Raw genomic sequence first — 20746 nt, 5'->3', positions numbered from 1 at the left:
ATTTTTTAAAATATTTTTTTTTTTATAATTTAACGTTTTAAAAAAAATTCAAAAATTATTAGACGTCGGCTAACTTCAGTATCGTGAAGTTGTGATCCTGAAGTCAACAGACAATTGAAAATTTTCTGATTTTTTCAACAAATCGATTCCAAAAAATAATCAAATTAAAAATATGCGCATGTAGAAAATTAAAAAATCTAGAGGCGCAATTTTTTAAATTATTATTCTTCATAATTTATAGTGTTATCATAAATTCAAAAATTATTAAACGTCGGTTAACTTCAATATCATAAAAAATTACTTAGTTGATATCAATTGGGAGTTAAACGTAATTTGTTAAATAAATTTCAGTAAAATCTTCATGTCAATTTTATAATTCGAATTTTCAAATTTTTTAGGTGAAAATTTAAACTCCTAATTGATAAAAACTGTAAGTAATTTTTTTTTCTAAATCTGTATCTCGGCAAAATTGTTCTTTTTTCAATTGCGGTTTCAATGTTTTCATTAATTAATTAATCAAATTTGAATACGCTTATGACAGCTGAAAGTCATTTCATATTTTCAAAAAGTCGGGGCATTTTTTGAGAAACCTCTCAATTAAAACCGCAAACTTTCCTTAATAATTAAAATAATACCGACATTAGCCGACGTCTAATAATTTTAAGTTTTTTTTAATAACAACAAATTATAAAAATAAAAAAAAATTGCTTATAGTTTTTCAAATTTTCTACATGCGCACATTTTTACTTTTTTTTCATAATTTACTCGTCAGAACAAAAAATTCTAAAATTGCTCTGTTAACTTCTTGGTCATTAATTAAAATAAATTTATAAAAATTTAATCTTTTAAAATTCAAAAGAATATTTTTTCCCGCGCAGAAATCTCGGCATCCTTCCGCCTGCGCGCTCGCTCTCTCGGCACGTTTAGTAAAAAAAGTAACAACTTCTTTTTTCATGTCTCGTGGAAAGGTTTAGATCGTGTGCCGCGATGAAGGTATAAATCCGTAATTAATAAAGTAATCCTTATAATTTAATAAAATATTAATAGTCTGCTTAAAAAAGTGATTTATTTTAAATATATTGATGTGTATATTCCAATGTTTTGTTGTATTATTATCAACAAATGCATGGGTTCACAAACGAGTGTCACTTGCCGCTCCTAAATTTTATAAATTCATAATTTAAAAAAAAAAAATACTTAAGTTTTGGTAACAACAATAAATAAATCACTTTGTTTTATTGCTATCAATAGTTTATTATTTTTTAAAATTTATCTCAACTCACATTAATTAGTTTAAACAAATTGTTGTTGAGGTTCATTTAACCTCACTTTTTTTTTGCATGAAAATTAAGTGTTTGGTGAAGTACAGACTCTTGACTAATTAAATATTACTTTTGTAGCTGAACGTATCATACCCGGCCACAGGATGCCAAAAACTGATCGAAATCGTAGACGAGCACAAGGTCAGAATCTTCTACGAAAAGCGTATGGGCGCTGAAATAGAAGCTGACTCTCTTGGTGATGAATGGAAAGGATACGTTGTCCGCATTGCTGGTGGAAATGACAAGCAAGGATTCCCAATGAAACAGGGAGTCTTGACCAATGGTTAGTTTTCATTATTTATTTATTATGATCCTGAAACCAACCGACAATCAAAAAATTCCGGATTTTTTTTTTTCGACGATTCCATTCGAAGAAAGACAAAACTTGAAATATGCATGATACTAAAGTCAGCATGAGTGTAGCAGACATCAGACAAATTTTTAATTATCCATAAATAGAGAAATAATTGATGATTTATAATTAAAAAAAAAGGCGCATTTAAAAAAATTTTGGAATTAATAAGTGCATTTTTTAAAAATTATTTACACAGTTTATTTATAATTTTAAATTTATCTGACGTCTGCTACATTCACACTCATAAGTCAGCAGACAATTGAAATTTTTTAGACTTAGTTTTTTGAACAATTGAATTTGGAGAAAAAAAAAAAACTAAAAATATGCACATGTAGAAAATTGAATAATTTAGAGGTGTAATTTTTTCAAATATATTTTTTTTTATAATTTATCGTTTTAAATAAATTTCAAAATTATTAAACGTCAGCTAACTTCGGTATCGTAGTTGAATGTTTCTGAAATTACCAGACAACTAACAATTTTTGGATTTTTTTTCCAACAAATCAATTACAAAAAAAAAAAAAATTCAAAAAATTTTGCCCAACTTCAGTATCACAATTAAATAATAATTCACATAAATGACATTTAAATCTAATCATTTTTTTTTTTTTTAAATTAAGGACGTGTAAGATTGTTGCTTTCCAAGGGCCACTCTTGCTATCGGCCACGTCGTACTGGTGAACGTAAACGTAAATCTGTTCGTGGTTGCATTGTCGACGCAAATCTCTCCGTCTTGGCACTTGTCATCGTCAAAAAAGGAGAACAGGTAATTGTTAATTACACTATCTAATTATTTTATTTCCATGTTACACATATAGTATCCTAGTGTATTTTTACATTAGCGACGTTAGTGTTCATGGAAAATTAAATGAATTTTAAGATTTGGGAGGTTTTGTACAATACGTTTTCTCTCAGTGTAGGAATTCGACATTTCATAAATTCATTTTTTTATAAGTAACTTAATTATAAATATTTGGTATTAATTATATTTTAAAATTGAAGGAAATTCCTGGGCTTACCGACAAAACTTTGCCCCGTCGTTTGGGACCAAAAAGAGCCGGAAAAATCCGTAAGCTCTTTAATTTAACTAAAGACGATGATGTACGTGAGTTCGTTGTCAAACGACCTGTTCAAAAAGAAGGCAAGAAAGAACGTTTCCATGCCCCCAAGATCCAACGTCTTATCACTCCCGTTACTCTTCAGGTAATTATTATTACTTGTGTTATTTTTAAATTGTAAATTCAATTGATTGCTAATAATTTATTTCATTTTACAGCGCAAACGTCATAGAGTAGCTTTGAAAAAGAGACGCTGTCTTCAACGTAAAGAACAAGCTGCTGAATACGCCAAGCTCTTGGCTCAAAGACAGAAGGAGGCTAAGGCCAGACGTGCTGAAGAAATCAAGAGAAAACGCAGTGCTTCAATGCGTGACTCTAAATCCTCTAGCCAATCGGCACCTGTCGCTACCAAGTAAATTTATCAACGGATATTATGTATTAAAAATCAATAAAATAACGTTTATCCGTAATTTACTGTGTTCATTTTTTTTTATCAAAACTCATTTTTTTACTTCATGTCCACATTTCTGGAAAACCTGGAAAAGCCGGGAAATTTTGTCACGAAACAAAAAATTTTTACTTTCTCTTCTTTTGACTGGAAAAATCCTATGAATTTTTTTTCTGTTAAAACTTCAAAAAGCAGCAGACCGTGCAAGTGCAGCGTAGTAGCAGCACGATTTTTGCGCGAAACACTTGCGTGTTTTTTTTTTTTTAATATTTTCGCCATTTTATTTTGACACGATTTTTAGTCTTCCAATTTTTAGTAATTTATTTTTAAAGTATTTGAATTTACCGCGTAAGTAATCAGAATAATTTATTAATTACTAATGAAAAAAAAGTTTATCGAGTATATTTTTAAGTCTAATTAATGGAATTATTGAATTTCAATTTCGAAATTTCGCGCCAAGTTGGCGCTACTGCGCGTTGCTGTATTCAACGTTTAAATTTTTGTTAAAGTGGGGGCGGTCGAATAGTCGCAAAATCGATTGTTTTGTATCAACTGACGGTTCGATAGCGGCAGTCAGTAACATCGACAACTTTAGTAGTAGTCCAAATCCTTCTTTACGTTTGAATTAGAATCCAGTATTGCAGTTACGTCGTATAAAATTAGGCAGTGATTGTAAAGTTTATCTTTTGTTAATTTAAATTGTGCAAAGTGTCTATGCTGTAGTGAAGTGTTGAGTGTTCAGTGCTAGTGTAAAGTGTTGCGAATTGTTGGTGCTGATAACTTCCAAGTTCCTGAGCAAAATCATCTGGCATCGTCTGGTGGGAAATAGCAGTTAAGTGACGTTTTTTTAGCTGCAATGCACTTGGAGCAATTTAATTTAAATCTCCAAGTGTATTAGGACACCCTTCTGCATATTATTTCCCCACCAAGGTTTGTTCAAACACTCAAGTGTTTTTTTCTTTAATTTTTTAAATATTTTTCCATCACATTCTGCCGCCATTTTATTTTGACATACGATTTTTAATTTTCTCCAATTTCTTATAATTTATTTTTCAAATATTTAAATTTACCGCGCAAGTAATAAGAATAATTAATAAGGGTGCATTCCAAAATGCGCTACGCTACAGCTGCTCGCAGTGCATTTCAGAATGCACTCACTATATACAGTCAGGGAAATTTTAAATTATCTGACTAGAATACGTGGGAAAGTCAGGGAATTTCAGTTTCAAAAATCTGTGGTCACCATCTTTAAGAAAATTTCTATTTATTTAAAATTTAAAAACAAATGACATTAATTTAAAATTAATTTATCATCAACTGTCAAAATTAAATTATGTGACTTACTTAACTCAAAATATTTATTAAGATCATTGTCAGATGATCAGCAATTTCAAAAAATGGTTAACTCATGGGGTTCAAATATTCAAAACAAACATCAAGAGTCTCAAGGAATTGAAATAATTCGATCTATTTTCCATTCAATAAATATCAATCAACATAAAGTACCAAATGCATTGACATTTTCCGAATTAAAACCTGAAAAAACTTTTAACGACATTGTGAGTCACGTCAGTAATCCTTTGGAATTTAACTCAAATCCTATTAAAAATAAATTTAATTACAAAAACAGTAATTTTATAAATAACTCAGAAAGAAAAAACTTTAAACCATCAACCAGAAAAAAATTAAATCCAGTTTATAACCACAGTTTTGAATCCGACACTAAATCTTCAACGAATGAATCTACTGAGCGAAATATTTCTTCAGATAAGATTAATTTACTATGGATTAATTGCGCGGAAAAATTTAAATCATCAAATGAAAAAATTTATGAAACTGCTCATAGAAATAAAAATTCAACCAGAGCTTCATCGATTCCTTTTAATCAACGGAGACTAGAAGAAATTCGTCAGTACGTTGAAAATATTTTAGCGCAAGATGGCAATAAATCGGCATTAAAACTTGGAAAATTAAATGACGAATCTGCAGTTGACGTTGATGCGAATCGACAGAAAAATAATGAAAAATATCAGATAAATTTATCATTTAATAATTATTACCAACCACCAGATAAATCAAAAAGTTTTAAAGATTCCGATGAAGAAATTAAACAACGTTCATTTTACCCGCCAAAAATAAACAGACAAAAAACGTTTTGTAAAAATGAAAATGTTGAGACAAACCGTAAATTTAATTGGAAAAATGATAAAAATGTTAAATCAAAAGACGAATTGGATGCGATAAATAATTTAAGTAGCTCGGGGTACAATGAGCATGTCAAACGTAGACAGTTAAAAACATCCGATGATTTAGTAGAGAAACGGAAAAATAATTTGAAATTAAATCCTGTTAGAAATAAATTGAGTGCAGTATTGACTGGTCAGTTTAAAACAACCGCCAAGCCATCGAAAATGTTGATCCCTCAGAATTCTCGCGGCCGCGCTTTATTTCAATCATTTATGCACATGAATAATCTTCCAGAAGCAAAAGAAACTGCAATTAAAAATAAAAATTCAAATGACAGCGGGTCTAAATTTAAATCTTCATTAGAAAATTCAAATTCCCGTAAGTTAATTAAGGATCCGAAGAATAAAAGTCGTAAAATTGCTAGTCCAGATTTGAAATTTTGTTCAAATAAAATATCGCCAAGACGCGATGAATTTTCTCAAGAAGAAAAATCGACAATTGAAAATTTGAATCCACAAGAAAAAATAACCCAGCCAACTCCTGGTCTTTTGCGATCTAAGACATTTGTTACTGAAAATAAATTAAATTTATCATCAGGTAAAGAAGTTAAAGTTGACGTCAGTGAAAAATCATTTAAAAATGAAGGCAATGATACTAAAGATAATGAAAGTTCAAAGTATTTATTGATACTCGAAGAAATACCTTCCGAAGAAGATAATTCTCGGGATCGTATTGAAGTAAATAAGACATTTAAAAATAATTCAAATATTAAATTGAATGAATTGATAAAAAAAAATTTAATATCAAGTAACTCAGAAATATTTAATTTATTAAATGATGATGATAATGAAGAGATAAATATTGAAAACGAATTGAATAAAATTAAAGAATTGCTGTCACCAAAAGATGACAAATTAAAAAAAATCGATACTTTCACAGAAACAGAATTTTCTAATCAATTGAACGCTTGTACAGAAACCGATGATTTAATCAGTCAATTAGATAAAGCAAATGCTTTTACAGAAACTGATTTAATTTATCGTAATCACAAAAGTACTTCAGTTGATGGAGAAATTTTTGCTGACAATTTTTCATCATTGATTGCAAGTAAGAGATTATTGACTCAGACTTTTATAGACGCTGAGGTATTTTGTAATATTCCGATAATTGATACAATAAGAGAAGAATCTGCAGAGGATTCAGTTGATGCCGAGTCTTGTGTAGTCGATACGCAAACTTCTGAAACTTTATTGCGCGAATATTTTCATAAAGAAAAAAAAGATGTCTCGGTTGGGACAAAAAAAATAAAATTAAAATGCAAAGACGTAAATACCGAGCAAGTTTTTTTAATTGACACCGCGACGGGAAGAGATAGACTCGATGTTCAGAATTTTAATTGTGATTCGCAGTCAGTAAATACAGACCATTCAGTCCTGGGAATCTCTGATGATTTTAGATTGTCAAGAAATGACGCTGAGTGTCAAGTTGATAAGTTGAATAGTTTTATCAGTATTGATTTTGATAAAACTTCTACTGGGTCAGTTAAATCTCTTGAACAAATGGCTTCTAATTTTTCAAATCAATTGATTTCTTCACAAAAATCTTTACTAGAATGCACGAGTAAATTTTCTGATTATGATATCGTGAGATGCGGAAGTTTGGATGAAATTCCTGTAGAAGTTATCAGAGCATTCAAAATGGCGACTGAAAGAGCGCAAAATTTATATCAAGCGTACAAAATTTATCAAGAGTTTCAGTTAAATAAACAGGAATCAGATTATGATTCGCAAGAAGAAATGACAGAAAATTTATTAATTAGTAGAAGTGATTGCGAAGAAATTAAATGGGAATCAAATCATTCATTGGAAAATATAAATTTTGATTGTGAAATTAAAGAAGAAATTAAATTTACTGTCGGAATAATTTTAGATAAAGCAGAAGAAGAAGTAGTAAAATTTGAAAAAAATAAATTAATTAGCAGTGGAGATGAAAAAAATGTTAAAAGTTCATCAGTAGCATCGTCATCAATCAATCAACATAAAAAAATTTCAACGCAGCCTATCATATCTAGAAAAAAAATTTTAATTATTTTCTACGCAGCACTTTGTTCATTTATTTTCTGGTCTCTTAAATTTTCTGATTATTACGAAATAAATTGAACATAATAAAAAAAAATCTTGTAATTTATTAACGTGATAAAAAATATAATATATGAGTTATAATTTTCAAGGATATGTGACATCATTACAAAAATATACCATCGTATTTAATGGGAAACGAGACTTGTATTATTAAATCCAATAATATATAAATATAATAAAAAAAAGAAAACTTGTTAAAGTTTTTTATTTTAATTAATCGAGAACGTCGACTGTAGTAGAGCCAGTAACGTCGACAAGTTGTTTTGATGTGAAAGTTGCAATGATCTGTTGTCGTCCACTTTTTTGCGGCACCAACTGATGTTCTACTCGTATGTCTTCTAATGGAGCAACATCGCGGTATTTCAATGTTTTGTTTTTGGAAATTCCTGGACCGGCATAATTGAAGACGCAATTAGTCAGAGCTATTTTAAGAGGATTTTTGAAACTCAAAGCTATCGTCGATGATTGACCAACTGTTGGATCTCCCGTAATCTAAAAAATTATATTAATTTAATTATATACAAAAGTCTGAAAAACGGTTGACCCTGGCGCCAAAACTTCCCGCTGTTTTCGAGCTCAAGAAGCTTAAAAACGTTATTATTTGTAAATTTTTGAGCTCTTGAAGTCAAAAAATGGTTATTTTTTCGTTCAACCAAAAAAAAAAAAAAATACATTCAGGTAAAAAAAATTAATTCTTGTCGTACGACACTCATATATGTTTCATGTATTCAATTTTCCCTGGATATATATATTTTTTTCATATGGGTATCTTTGGAACGAACCAACTGAATTGGATGTGATTGGCGGCAATCAAAAGAGATCATCAAGGCTTGGAATTGAATACATTTTGAGGCAAATCGGGCAAGTAGTTTATGAGTTATATGAAAGAAACCTCAAAAAACAAATTTTTTCATTTTTATTTTTCGTATAACTCATAAACTACTTGCCTGATTTGCCTCAAAATGTATTCAGTTTTAAATCTTGATGATCTCTTTCGATTGCCGCCAATCACGTTCAAATTGGTTGGTTTGTTCCAAAAATATTGTACGACAAAAATTAGTTTACACACACACACACACACACACACACACACACACACACACACACACACACACACACACACACACACACACACACACACACACACACACACACACACACACACACACACACACACACACACACTCACACACACGGATGTCCATCCGGAAATAGTTGGAATAGTTTCCTACACTTAAAAAAATTTTTAGACTCGTTGAAGTCTAAATGACTCAGTGTAAAAATTTTGGTGTGAAAATTACTCCAAATATCGTGTTAAATTTAGTAGGTGTGAATTAAAAATTTTTACACCGTCAAGTAAATGTGTAATTTATGATAATTTTGCGTTAAGAAAAATAATCATAAAAATATTGAAATGTTCAAAATACTATTGAATATCTAAAAAAAATTAATGCAGTTATTAATTAAGTAGTTAAAAATTTTCAATGATCATTTGATGCTCATTAATAAAAATTGTAACGAGTAACACGGAATGGTGTAAAAAAAATAGATTACACCGTGGAAAAATTACGGATGGATAATTTACACCAAAATTTTTTACAGTGTAAAACCTCAAAACGTCGAAATCCAATGAAAACTCGGTTTTAGAAAATCGGACCGAAGCCAATAACTTCCGGGAAGTTAAGAAACTCGGTATTTTTGAATAAATAAAAATATGATAAATACCACAACTTTAATAGTTGGTGTGATAACTTGAAAATCATCTTCATCAGCCCAAGTCTGATTAGTTTCTTGTACTGTTGCAATGGCATTTATTTTCATATTTGAATATTCAACTAATTTACTTAAATATTCATCGACAGTAACTCGTAATCTAAGTTGTTCCTCTGAAAACACATCATTTAATATTATAATATACTCATCAATAATATTATTATATCATATATTTATAATAAAATAATAATTACTAGCATTGGGTTGTACAACAAAATTGCCTTCAGCTCTTTTTACCAAGTTTGCCTTGACGCCATTGTAATAAACACTGCCAGCCCATAGTATAGCTTTGATGGTTCTTTTTACAGCTGCTTTATTTAAAATATTTACTGTAATAGAGAATGGTTCCCCAATGTTAACGCGTTCCAAGTCAACAAGTTTGAATTCAAGGTCCTCATTTTCAGGAGCTGGTACCGAAAAAAATCTTTTTGCTGTCGGTGTGCTTCGGACTGCTCGATACAAAGTCAATCTCTCATCTCCGGATCCTATTAAATTGTTATTTATTTATTGATAGCCAATAACTATAAAATCTTATCTTACCTTCCGGTGCTTTGTATTGTAATGTTATGTCTTCACGATCTCTATCACCGTTTGGATCAAAGATCCATGGCGCCTTTGTAAGAATCATCCGCCCAATGCTGTAATAAATTACAATGTTATTAATACTCAATATTTATCTGCTAATGGATACTTGTAATTTTATAGAAAAAAATTCTGTTAAATTTTTGTCAAGATTTTTACACTCCAAAGGAATTAAATAAATAAAAAATCATCCACTCTGCGATAAATGAATTTCACTCCGAAGGGAAGTGAATGAATAAAAAGTCCTCGACTTCGCGATCTCTCCGCAAATTTTTGATGATCAAGAAGTTAGCAGACAGTTAAAAATTTTCGGATTTTTTTTTCAAAAAATAAAAACTAAAAATATGCACATTAGGGTGTGCCATTTTGAGGCGACTTTTTTTTAACATGTTAAACATGTTTTTGCAAAAAAACAGGCTGAAAAGATGCAGGAAGGTGAGAAGAAAAGCCTGTTCACAGTGGATTTCAATATTAATATTTAAAGGTGCCTATTTCTAATTTTCCATTTCCCATTTAAATAACATGGGAAAAAATTTTATTTTTTTTTTATTTTTCGAGCTCGGCATTCGCACCTCACATAAATAAGTGTATAGCATGATTTGTAGAGAATTGAACGCTCTACAAAAAAGGTCTCCTATCATTTTTTCATAAATCCATTTATTCGAAAGTTATCGGGGCTGAAAGTCAAATCTATAATAAATTTCCAGATCTTTTTTCTTTTCCAGCAAAACTATCAGACTTATCAAAAAATGTCATAAGATATTTTTTATAGACAGTTTTATTCCCTACAAATTATTACCAATAAAGTTTTTTGAAATTCCGCATTATTTTCTAGTTATTTTCATTTTAATGCCAAGCTCGTAAAAATAATAGTCTTCTAATCTATTCTGAGAATTTAACATTAAAATGAAAATAACTAGAAAACAATGCGGAAGTTGAATAAACTTCATTGAAAATTATTTGTAGGAAATAAAATTGTCCATAAAAAAAGTCTTATGACATTTTTTGATAAGTCTGATAGTTTTGCTGGAAAAGTAAAAAGATCTGGAAATTTATTATAGATTTGAGTTCCAGCTCCGATAACTTTCGAATAAATGGATTTATCAAAAAATTATAAGAGACCTTTTTTGTAAAACGTTAAATTCTCTACAAGAATATATTACGGACTTATTTATGTGAGGTGCGAATGCCGAGCAAGAAAAATTAAAAAAAAAAAATTTTTTTCCCATGTTATTTAAATGGTAAATGGAAAATTAGAAATAGGCGCCTTTAAATATTAATATTAAGAGCTCCGCTGTAAGCAGGCTTTTTTTATCACCTTCCTGCAAGTTTTCAGCCTGTTTTTTTGTTGAAAAAAAAGTCGCCTCAAAATGGCACACCCTAATGCACATGTAGAAAATTAAAAAAGCTATGGGCGCAATTTTTTTAAATATTTTTTTTTTATAATTTATCGTTTTAAAAAAAATCCAAATTATTAGACGTCGGCCAACTTCGGTATCATAAATTTTTACAGCGTAATTATTTAATTAATTAATTAATTAAATACATACTGTTTAGTATCGCCGTTTATTCGCGAGTATCCAATAATACTATTTGGATCTTCTTTCCATCCAATAACGTCGGCATTGACAGTAGCTACCAGAAAAGTAACATCATAATTAAATCCAACTACTCCTTGTTTAATGGCTTCAACAGATGCTGGTCCACATCGATACAATCCGTCAGAAGTTTCTTGTGGTGTTCCATCGATAGCTTGCCATCCACCGTAACCCTTTGGTAAATCCGGTCGTGCCATCCACACATCATTCCAAACATGATAATTCCATATTGAATCAGTATTTGTCAAGTTATTTGGATCGTGCTCTAATGGTTTCATGTTTATGTCGTAATAACGATCTATTGAAAGCGATGCATTCGCGTCATGCGCTGATACAAGATTGGTTACCACACGTGATGGTAATCCCAGAGCACGACAAATAGTCGTTACAACTCCGGCAAATACCCAGCATTGACCGTACTTTACGTAATCACCGTCTGATTCAAGATATTGCTCCAAAATCGGTACACTTCCAGTCCATGCTGCCGGCGCTGTTCCATCTTCATATTGACCGTCCCATCGACCGAAAAGGACACCGTTATATATTTCTTCATCGTCTTTAAAATTATAACAGTTTACCTAAAAATCATTTTTTTTATTTAATTACATATACGAGTACATATTTTTTATAAATTTTTTTAAGTTTCTATGAAAAAAAAAATCACAAAATTTGATATTGAATTTTTTTTTAATTTAAAAATTCAACAGAAAATATATAAGTTTTTCTAGTATTTTTTGTGTATAGGAGAGAGGGCAGAGTGGGCCCTTTAAGGAAAATAATTATAATATCATTCATTTTTTTACGCGTTTACTTTTTTTTAATAATATTAAAGTCATTTTAATAGTCTACTAGGATATAACTTTAAAACGTAATTTTATTATCTTTAACTTTCTTAATAAATTATATTTAAGGAACAGTTTTGGTGGTCTATTTTAGCCCTCATTATATAAAAAATTTCTATAACCTTATTATCCGTCCGAATTTATTGGCATATAGAAAATTTTGGGGGACCCACTTTGCCCCCATAATTTTTGAAAATTTTAAGGGGCCCACTTTGCCCCCTCCTCCCCTATATTTTGAATTTCACGTAAACTTTAAAAAATTAGAATCAGAATGAAATCGACTTTTTAGCCGATATTTTTATGGCGGCATTAATTTTTATTATTTTGTAAAAAATTTTCCGTTTTATTGATATGAAAAATTATAAATTTTTAATTGCTCTCTTATAGGATTTGTTACAAGATAATTGCGGATAGAAAATAATTGGCAGGCAAAATAACTGTCGGAAAAATTAATTCGCTATTTTAATTCATTATTTTGTCCGCGGTTATGAATTTTGAAAAATCAATAATTCTCTTTGTTTTTGAATTTTTAAATTAAAATCAATGTTCTAAATTACCCATACAGTAAAAACTCTAACTTTGCATTCCCTAATTTTGAATCCGCCCTCTCCCGCTTTTAAGTTCTTACAAAAAAGTAGAAAAAATATCCGTCTACTGTCATTTAATATGAGAAATTTTGATAGTGATGTTTGTAATAAATATTTTTTATATGAGTACGTAATAAAAAAAAAATTTACCATTCTAGAAATAGTTCTAGCAACTTTAACAGGATCCCCGCGTAGAATAGATTTAATCTCTGATTTTTCAAAGAGTAACATACAAGCTGGCAATACACTAGCATCAAATTGTCCAAAAATCCATTCTCTTCCTCTAGTACTTCCTTTAGGTCCAACCCAAATTTTACCAACGTCATTTAAAATATATTCATCTAATAAAGTTTCATCTTTCATATAAACTAGATCCTCTATACAAAAAAAAACACACTCATAAGTAAACAATGACACATTAATACCCGCGTAAAAAAATGCACTTTCAAAATGTTCCCAAATGAACAATTCTGAAATTTGAGTTGATTATTTTTTGAACTTTGAAAACATTGAAGAGTAAAAAAAACTTTCAACTGAGTACTTTTCAGGCGCGTTTTTTCCTTCACTTCTGTGTGCTAGTGTTCTTCCAGAAGACTTCCTGTTACCCTCGATGCCTCCAAACATTCCACGGATGCCTTAATATTGATCAGGATCGCCGTCTAAGAAATTCTTTAGAAAATCTAGACTCAGCTCCCTAAGTTCGAAAACAGCTAGAAGTTTCGGGATTTTCCCGCAGGGTCAACCGTTTTTTAGATTTCTGGGACTATTTTTTAACCCGTCAGCACTCCCGTTATGAGCATTTTGCTCACAGGACACTATTCAACTTATAGGATGCAAGCGAGACATTCAAATTCACCGGAGTGCTGACGGGTTAATGTTCTTCAAATTCAAAAAATTGTCAAATCAAATTATTTTTGCTCAAAAAAAGGAAAAAAAAAAAACGTGCAGGAAAAGCCTTCCTCAGATGTACCTGAAGATCGGAACGTTTTTCGAGCAACGAAAATGAAAAAAATTGATGAAATTTGACTGCTTAAGGGGTAGTTTCGGAGTTAAGGGTTGGCTTAAGATTTTCGGCTGACATATTAACATCTACTTGCGAAACATTTCAGAAATCTAGTTATCCAGTAGAATTTTTACTTTCCAAAATTTTTTTCCGTAGGGCGAAAAACGTTACGATCTTCAGGTACATTTCCTCAGTTGAAAATTCTTCACTTTCTAATTTTTAAAAATTTCAAAAATGTTCAACTTAAAGTTCAGAGTTGTCTCAATTTTTGAAGTTCACTGTCATGAACATTTATGTCAGGTACGATTTTTTTTTTACACGGGTGGGCAAATAAATCAATCAAAATATCGATCATACCTTTAATCCATGGATTAAAAAGTAAATAAATGTCATTGTCATGCTGATAAACATTAGGCGAAGCTTTACTGTCAGCAGTTGTCGTTTCAATATTTAGCTGCCAAACGCCAACCGGACTATCAACCGGACTTCTTACTTCAACTGATAAATCAGTGTCATTAATAGCAATTAATCGAACTCCCCAAGCTTCGAGATCAGTTAAATATGAATCTCGTGACTTAACAACATCGACACCTTGTGTGCCGCGAAAAACATTTGGATTCGGTCCAAAATTAAATAATAATCTAACAATATCTATTTCTTCATCGTACTCGCGATCGAATCTAATAGCGATATTGAACGTTTGTCCGCGACGAAGAATTGGTGTCGGGGGATCCAAATGAATCAATTCATAATTTATTGTATTATGAATTTTAGCATTTTCTTTTTCGTACATGTAAACCGTGTCGACAACTAATGCTTCCATCTGGAAAAAAATAAGTAAATAAATAAAAATATAAATTTAAATCAATAAATCTTTTATACAAAACTTTATAAATCATTAATGAAAAGTTAAAGTGACCATGACACAGTCAGATACTTGTATATTTGTCCTTGATAAGAAAAAAAAATAAAAAAATAAAAATCGACTGAAGCATATACTCAACATTAATACGCATAAAAATATATATGTATATATTTATATATGTACCTCATTGATTTGTTTGATCACTTATATTCTTGACAGAAAATGTGTTAAGAATAATGTTAAAAATGTATTCACCAACATTAATCTTAAAGATAATTAGCTTTTCAAATGAGCAGATGTAATTATGAGTAATTAAAAATTCAAACATCATGTAATCATTATTTTTAAAAAATAAATTCTTTTAACTATTTATAAAATCGCGTGAAAAGAAAGATGGATGATTAAAAAAAAAAATTAATAATTACACTGAGAAAAAAAATTTTTTTTTTTTATTGTCGATTAAGCTTATGGGCACTAGGAAACAATGAGACGATTTTTGGGAAAAAAAAAATTTTTATTTAAAAGCGACGGTTAGTTCGTAAAAAAATATGGGGCAAGATGGTCCGTAGCATGCGTTTTTTAGAAAATTTTAGAAAAAAAATATATTTTATTTTTTCGTCGATTTTAAAATTTTTTTTATTGAAAGTGGAACAATTTACTGGGGTAAAATGGGCTATGATTGTAAAAAAAAATTTTAGATTTCCCGCCCTGCCAGAAATTATCAGTTTGCCGAATTCTTAAAATCCTAACTAGAAAAAAAAATTGACTCGTTACCAGATTTTTTTATAATACTGTAGTTAGCCGACGACTAATAATTTTTGGTTTTTTTTTAAACGATGAATTATAAAAAAAAAAATATTTAAAGAAATTGCACCCATAGTTTTTTTAATTTTCTACACGTGCATATTTTTATTTTTTATTTTTTGGCAATTGATTTGTTGAAAAAAAAAATCCAAATGTCAATCGTCTACTAACTTCAGGATCAAATTTTTTTCTCAATAATTAGAAAATAAAAATAATTTTAATTAAAATTAAAAATTCGCCTTTCTTTATTTGAATTCGCAAAAGTAATTTCAACTTTTTTTTCGATAAAAAAAAAAAAAAATTACCCCAAGTTACCCGATTTTTTTCTCAATAACTGAAAAAAAACTTAATAAGAATAATTGCAATTAAAATTCAAAATTTCTGTCTCTATTTGAATTAGTAAAAATAATTTCACTTTTTTACCTAAAAAAAAAAGTTTAATTTAAAAAATTATTTAAAATAAAATCTTCATTAATGAAAATATTTACTTTGGAATTTTTTGCTCTACTCAGTAATAATAATTATTAGTAAATAGATTATATATATTAAAGTAACGTAACAGTTATTATTACGAAGGTAATAATAGTATAAATAAAATAAATTAAGATCGTTGTGAGTAATTATTATTTTAAAATTCCTCGTAATAGTTATTTTTAAATAAAATTTATTAATAAATTATATAAAGGGTATTATTATATGAGTATAAATATAACATATTGATGTATCACATCCGGATTTGATTCATCAATGATGACGGATGCGTAAAGCCTTCGGTGGGAAAATCCTTTCGCGATGTATTGGCCCACCGCGTAATGTTATGCGTTGAATTGCAATCATTGCCCCAAATGGACGGTACAGACATTAAATGAATCACAATCTTACTTATGGACTTTAAAGAATGCAAGGTAACAAAAAAATACCGTAACATTTTTCATTAATAAATCGTTAAACACGAATTCATTAATAAAAAATAAGTAATACCGAAGATAATATACTTTTAATTACTAATTAATATGCAGTACTGTACTTGTCATAACAACATAATTATAAGTCGGATTTTTATTTTTAATATTACAATATGTATTACGTAAAACAAAGATGTTTTTTTTTTATTTATCATCGGTTAAAATTTTAAATTCTTAAAATTTATTCATTACTTTATAATTTATTCTAAAATCATTAATCAACTATTGTAATATTGTCTCGGGACTACTGTTCAATTATAATAAATTATTTATTTTAAATATTTATCATTTTATTTTTAAATTAAATGATAGTTTTTAAATTTTAAGTCCAGTAAAAAATATTTCAAATTATGAGTGTGAATGTAGCAGACATCAGACAAAATTATGATTATAAATAAATAAAGTAAATAATTTAAAAAATAATATTTATAAAAAATTCACTTATTAATTTCAAAATTTTTTAAATGCGTATTTTTTAAAAAATTTCTTTTATTAATTATTTCCTTTATTTATTGATGATTTTAAATTTGTCTGGTGTCTGCTACATTCACATTTATTTCAAATTACAGAAAAGCAAAATTTAAAAAATTGGGGTTTGAAATTATGAACTGAAACCTGGGTGTCAATGTGGGAAATTTTGACATTGACAATAAATTTTATAATACGAGTTTTAAATTTTTAATGTAGAAGTTACGATTTTAAAAATTAAAGTATTAATTTTTCATGAGTGTGAATGTAGCCGGCAATTTTTCAAATTTCAGAATAAATGAATAGAATGTAATTAGAGTAAAAATTTCAAAATGCATATTTAGACAAATAAATAATCGGTACGCGTATTTTTTAAAATTCATTATTTGAATTTATTTTATTTCAAGTTTATAAATTGTCTCCTGTCTGCCACTTTGACATGAGTGTGAATGTCACTGACAAATGGCAATTTTTTAAATTTTAGAATAAATGAATGGAATGTAATTAGAGTAAAAATTTAAAAATGCGTATTTAGACAAATGAAAAATCGGTACGCGCATTTTTTTTAATTTCTTTATTTATTTAATTTAAGTTCATAAATTGTCTCCTGTCTGTCACTTTGACAAGAGTGTGAATGTTACTGACAAATGGCAATTTTTTAAATTTTAGAATAAATGAATTAAAAATTTAATTAAAGTAAAAATTTAAAAATGCGTATTTAGACAAATTAAAAATTGGTACATGCATTTTTTAAAATTTCATTATTTAAAATTTATAAAGTGTGTAATGTCTGCTACATTCACACTCATTAATTTTTCTTGCATAGACAATAAATTTTAATATTTACGTTTTAATAATAAATTAAAGAATTACTATTTAGAATGATAGTATTTACTGGTCGCTTTATTATTACATTACTTGACGTTTCTCAATTCATATGGTTCATTTTTTTCCAAGAAATACATAAAAAAAAATTAACTTTTGTAAAAACAATATTTTCTCAAGTAATAAATCAATAAAATTTATTACATTATTAATTCCATATTTACGTTGAAGAATAATTTTCTTGACGGAAATAAATCGGAATTTATTTACAGTACTCGAGAAAAATAAAAGATCAGAATATCTCGAGCTGAGCTCAGATTACTTCGCTTAAGAAAATTATTTTGAATGAAATCTTTGAATCTTCGCATTAAAAATATAATAGCCCGTGTAAAAAAAATGTTGACTATCCTGATCTTCAAAACCTGACACTGACAAACTTTTTTTCAACGATTGTCAAACTTCGGAAAATATTAAGAAAAAACCAATTGGGCTTTATACCAAAAATTAACGTTTTTATAAATTTTTTTCTTAGTCTCCATCAAAAAAAGTTCGTCATTGTGTCACTTTTTGAAGTTTTGAATAATCAAAGTTTTTTCACCAATTTTTTTTACACGAGAGATTGAAAATTTTCAATAGCACAATTTCTTATAAGAAAAAAATACAATAATTCTAAAAGTTATTTTTTCTCTCAGTGTAATTTCGTTTTAAATTTATGACAATAAAGTTAACAGACATTTAACAATATTTGGATTTTTTTCAACAAAAAAAACAAATATTAAAAAAAATATTTTGGAAAATTGCATGTATAGTTTATTAAATTTTCTACATGTGCATTTTTTTAGAAATATTTTTTTTTATTATTTATCTGTTAAAAAAATTTATTTAAATTTCAAATGTCAGCTAACTTTACTGTCATTTTAAATTTGTGATAAGAAATTTATATTTTTAAATGAAATTGAATTAATTTCGTAATTTTTTTTATTGATTTAGTTGATAATTTTTTTTTAATTGAATAATTAATTTTAAATTGATTTTATAATGAAGGTGATAATTAAGACACTTAGTATTAAATTACCGTAGTAGTGAAGTAGCAGACACTTGATAATTTTATTATTTTCAAATAAATTAATAAAATAATTTTCTAAATTTGGCGCGGAATTTTCAAATTATTAATTCATAAATTTTTAATTAATTTTTTTTTTATACATAATGAGTTTTTAAAAATTTTTAAATTATTGATCGTCTGTTGTTGTCGGTGTCATTAATTATAATTTATGTAATCGAGTATATAATTATAAAAAAAATTGCTATGAAACTTAAAGTGTTAAATAGAAAATTAAAATTTTTTTTTTAAATTTCATGTTTAAAAAAAAATAAATAACTGACCTTAGAATTTTTTTTGCTTCTCAGTGATAAAAAAATAAAAATACTATCAATAAGTTTATCGTGTATTATCGTGTATTAAATACCGCAGCATTTGATGGCACTGAAAGTCTCAATACACGAGTGTTGGCTTTTATACTTATACCAGCTTCCTACAAAAAGGCACCGCAATTTCCCCACCACTAAAGTAAATGTTTATTAATGTTTAAGTATAAAGTAACTGACAGGATTTCAGAGAATACATTAGTAATGACAATTACCCAAATTTTTCGCGCAAAAAAAAAAACATTCATACCCAAGTTATGTAATTAGCATTGAATTGATTAAAAATTTCAAAAATAAAACCAGAAAATTTACCGATCTCTTATTTATAACTTTTTTATGTTACAAAAAAATCACTGATGTCAATCAATCGAAGGCTGTTTAATTGATCGGGGAATTGATAAATTAGAATTTTAATTAAATAAAAATGTGAGTGAAAAACTCATAAGTTTTATTTATACGAGGCTTTTATTTTTACGCAAATTAAAACCACATGGCCGATTATTTTCAATTATTACTCTAACCATTTGAAACTATTAGTACTCATTGAAATCATGCCAACTTTATTTCAAATTCGATAAATTTACTCTCAATTATATAATTATTTATAATCATTATTGATTAATATATATGTTTTTTTTTAATTTTTGACATTTATTAGCTGACTTTTTTTATATTTAATTATTTGAATTATGAACTAATTTTGTATAATTAAATAAATATATACATATATTTATTAGTTTTTTGATTATAATAAATATTTTTTTAACGTATACCAAAATGTATCACAATAATGAAAACGAACTATTTGAATCAGTTTTATCAGTTTACAAATCTTACAAGTAATCATTTTTTATTATTTTATTGCCACTAAAAATTTTATCATGATAATTTCTATTTAAAAAATTAATACTTTATTTTTATTTTCATCAACTTATCACCTTAGATATTAACGTTAAAATATGAACTGATTTATTTTACTAAACATAAATCAATTATATTTTATATAATAAAAATTTTTAATAATCGAATTTGATTTTTCAAAGATTTAATTTAAGGAAAAAATACAAACTATAATTTTAAAAAATTAATATCAAAATGATGTATATTTTTATATCATTCGGGTTTAGTCACTTTTCAAGTTCCAAAAATTTTCAATTCAAACTTCAAAAAAAATTAATTGACATTTTATACATTGCGCTGTTAAAAAAAAAAAAAAAAATTATATTGTTCAAATCTAAATGCAATTCCGATACTAAATCACGATTTGTCGCCATAAGAATTCAAATTCTCCCAAAATCGACTTCAAATCGCTACTAAAGTGATAAGAAGACCACGGGGACGTTTTCCCGTGACCTTGGCGAACCCTAACTCCTGTCCATCTTACGGTATGAAATAAATTAATATTTTTCAAATCTAAATGCAATTCTGAAACTGATCACAATTTGTCGCCATAAGGCTGTAAATTTTACAGTCGACTACCCGTCATAAGCCTGGT

The 20746-nt window shown here is 28.1% G+C and overlaps 2 protein-coding genes across 2 annotated transcripts; one reads left to right on the top strand and one right to left on the bottom strand.

Annotated features, from left to right (window-relative positions):
* Positions 1 to 860: 860 nt before the first annotated feature.
* LOC130671576 (40S ribosomal protein S6) lies at positions 861 to 3205 on the top strand. Its single transcript, XM_057475547.1, has 5 exons — positions 861 to 993; positions 1401 to 1605; positions 2298 to 2443; positions 2680 to 2880; positions 2954 to 3205. The coding sequence occupies exons 1-5, from the start codon at positions 988 to 990 to the stop codon at positions 3149 to 3151; spliced, it is 756 nt and encodes a 251-aa protein (XP_057331530.1). The 5' UTR covers positions 861 to 987; the 3' UTR covers positions 3152 to 3205.
* A 4369-nt stretch (positions 3206 to 7574) lies between these two features.
* LOC130671555 (hemocyte protein-glutamine gamma-glutamyltransferase-like) lies at positions 7575 to 19357 on the bottom strand. Its single transcript, XM_057475518.1, has 8 exons — positions 19210 to 19357; positions 14254 to 14719; positions 13044 to 13270; positions 11417 to 12042; positions 9825 to 9922; positions 9479 to 9769; positions 9237 to 9397; positions 7575 to 8003 (listed from the first exon to the last, which is right to left on the bottom strand). The coding sequence occupies exons 2-8, from the start codon at positions 14717 to 14719 to the stop codon at positions 7725 to 7727; spliced, it is 2148 nt and encodes a 715-aa protein (XP_057331501.1). The 5' UTR covers positions 19210 to 19357; the 3' UTR covers positions 7575 to 7724.
* Between the last annotated feature and the right edge of the window lie 1389 nt (positions 19358 to 20746).

The sequence above is a fragment of the Microplitis mediator genome, chromosome 1 (genome assembly GCF_029852145.1).
Source record: "Microplitis mediator isolate UGA2020A chromosome 1, iyMicMedi2.1, whole genome shotgun sequence".
NCBI lineage: Eukaryota > Metazoa > Arthropoda > Insecta > Hymenoptera > Braconidae > Microplitis > Microplitis mediator.
The sequence above is the reverse complement of the archived record's forward strand: the minus strand, read 5'-3'. Positions and strand labels throughout refer to the sequence as shown.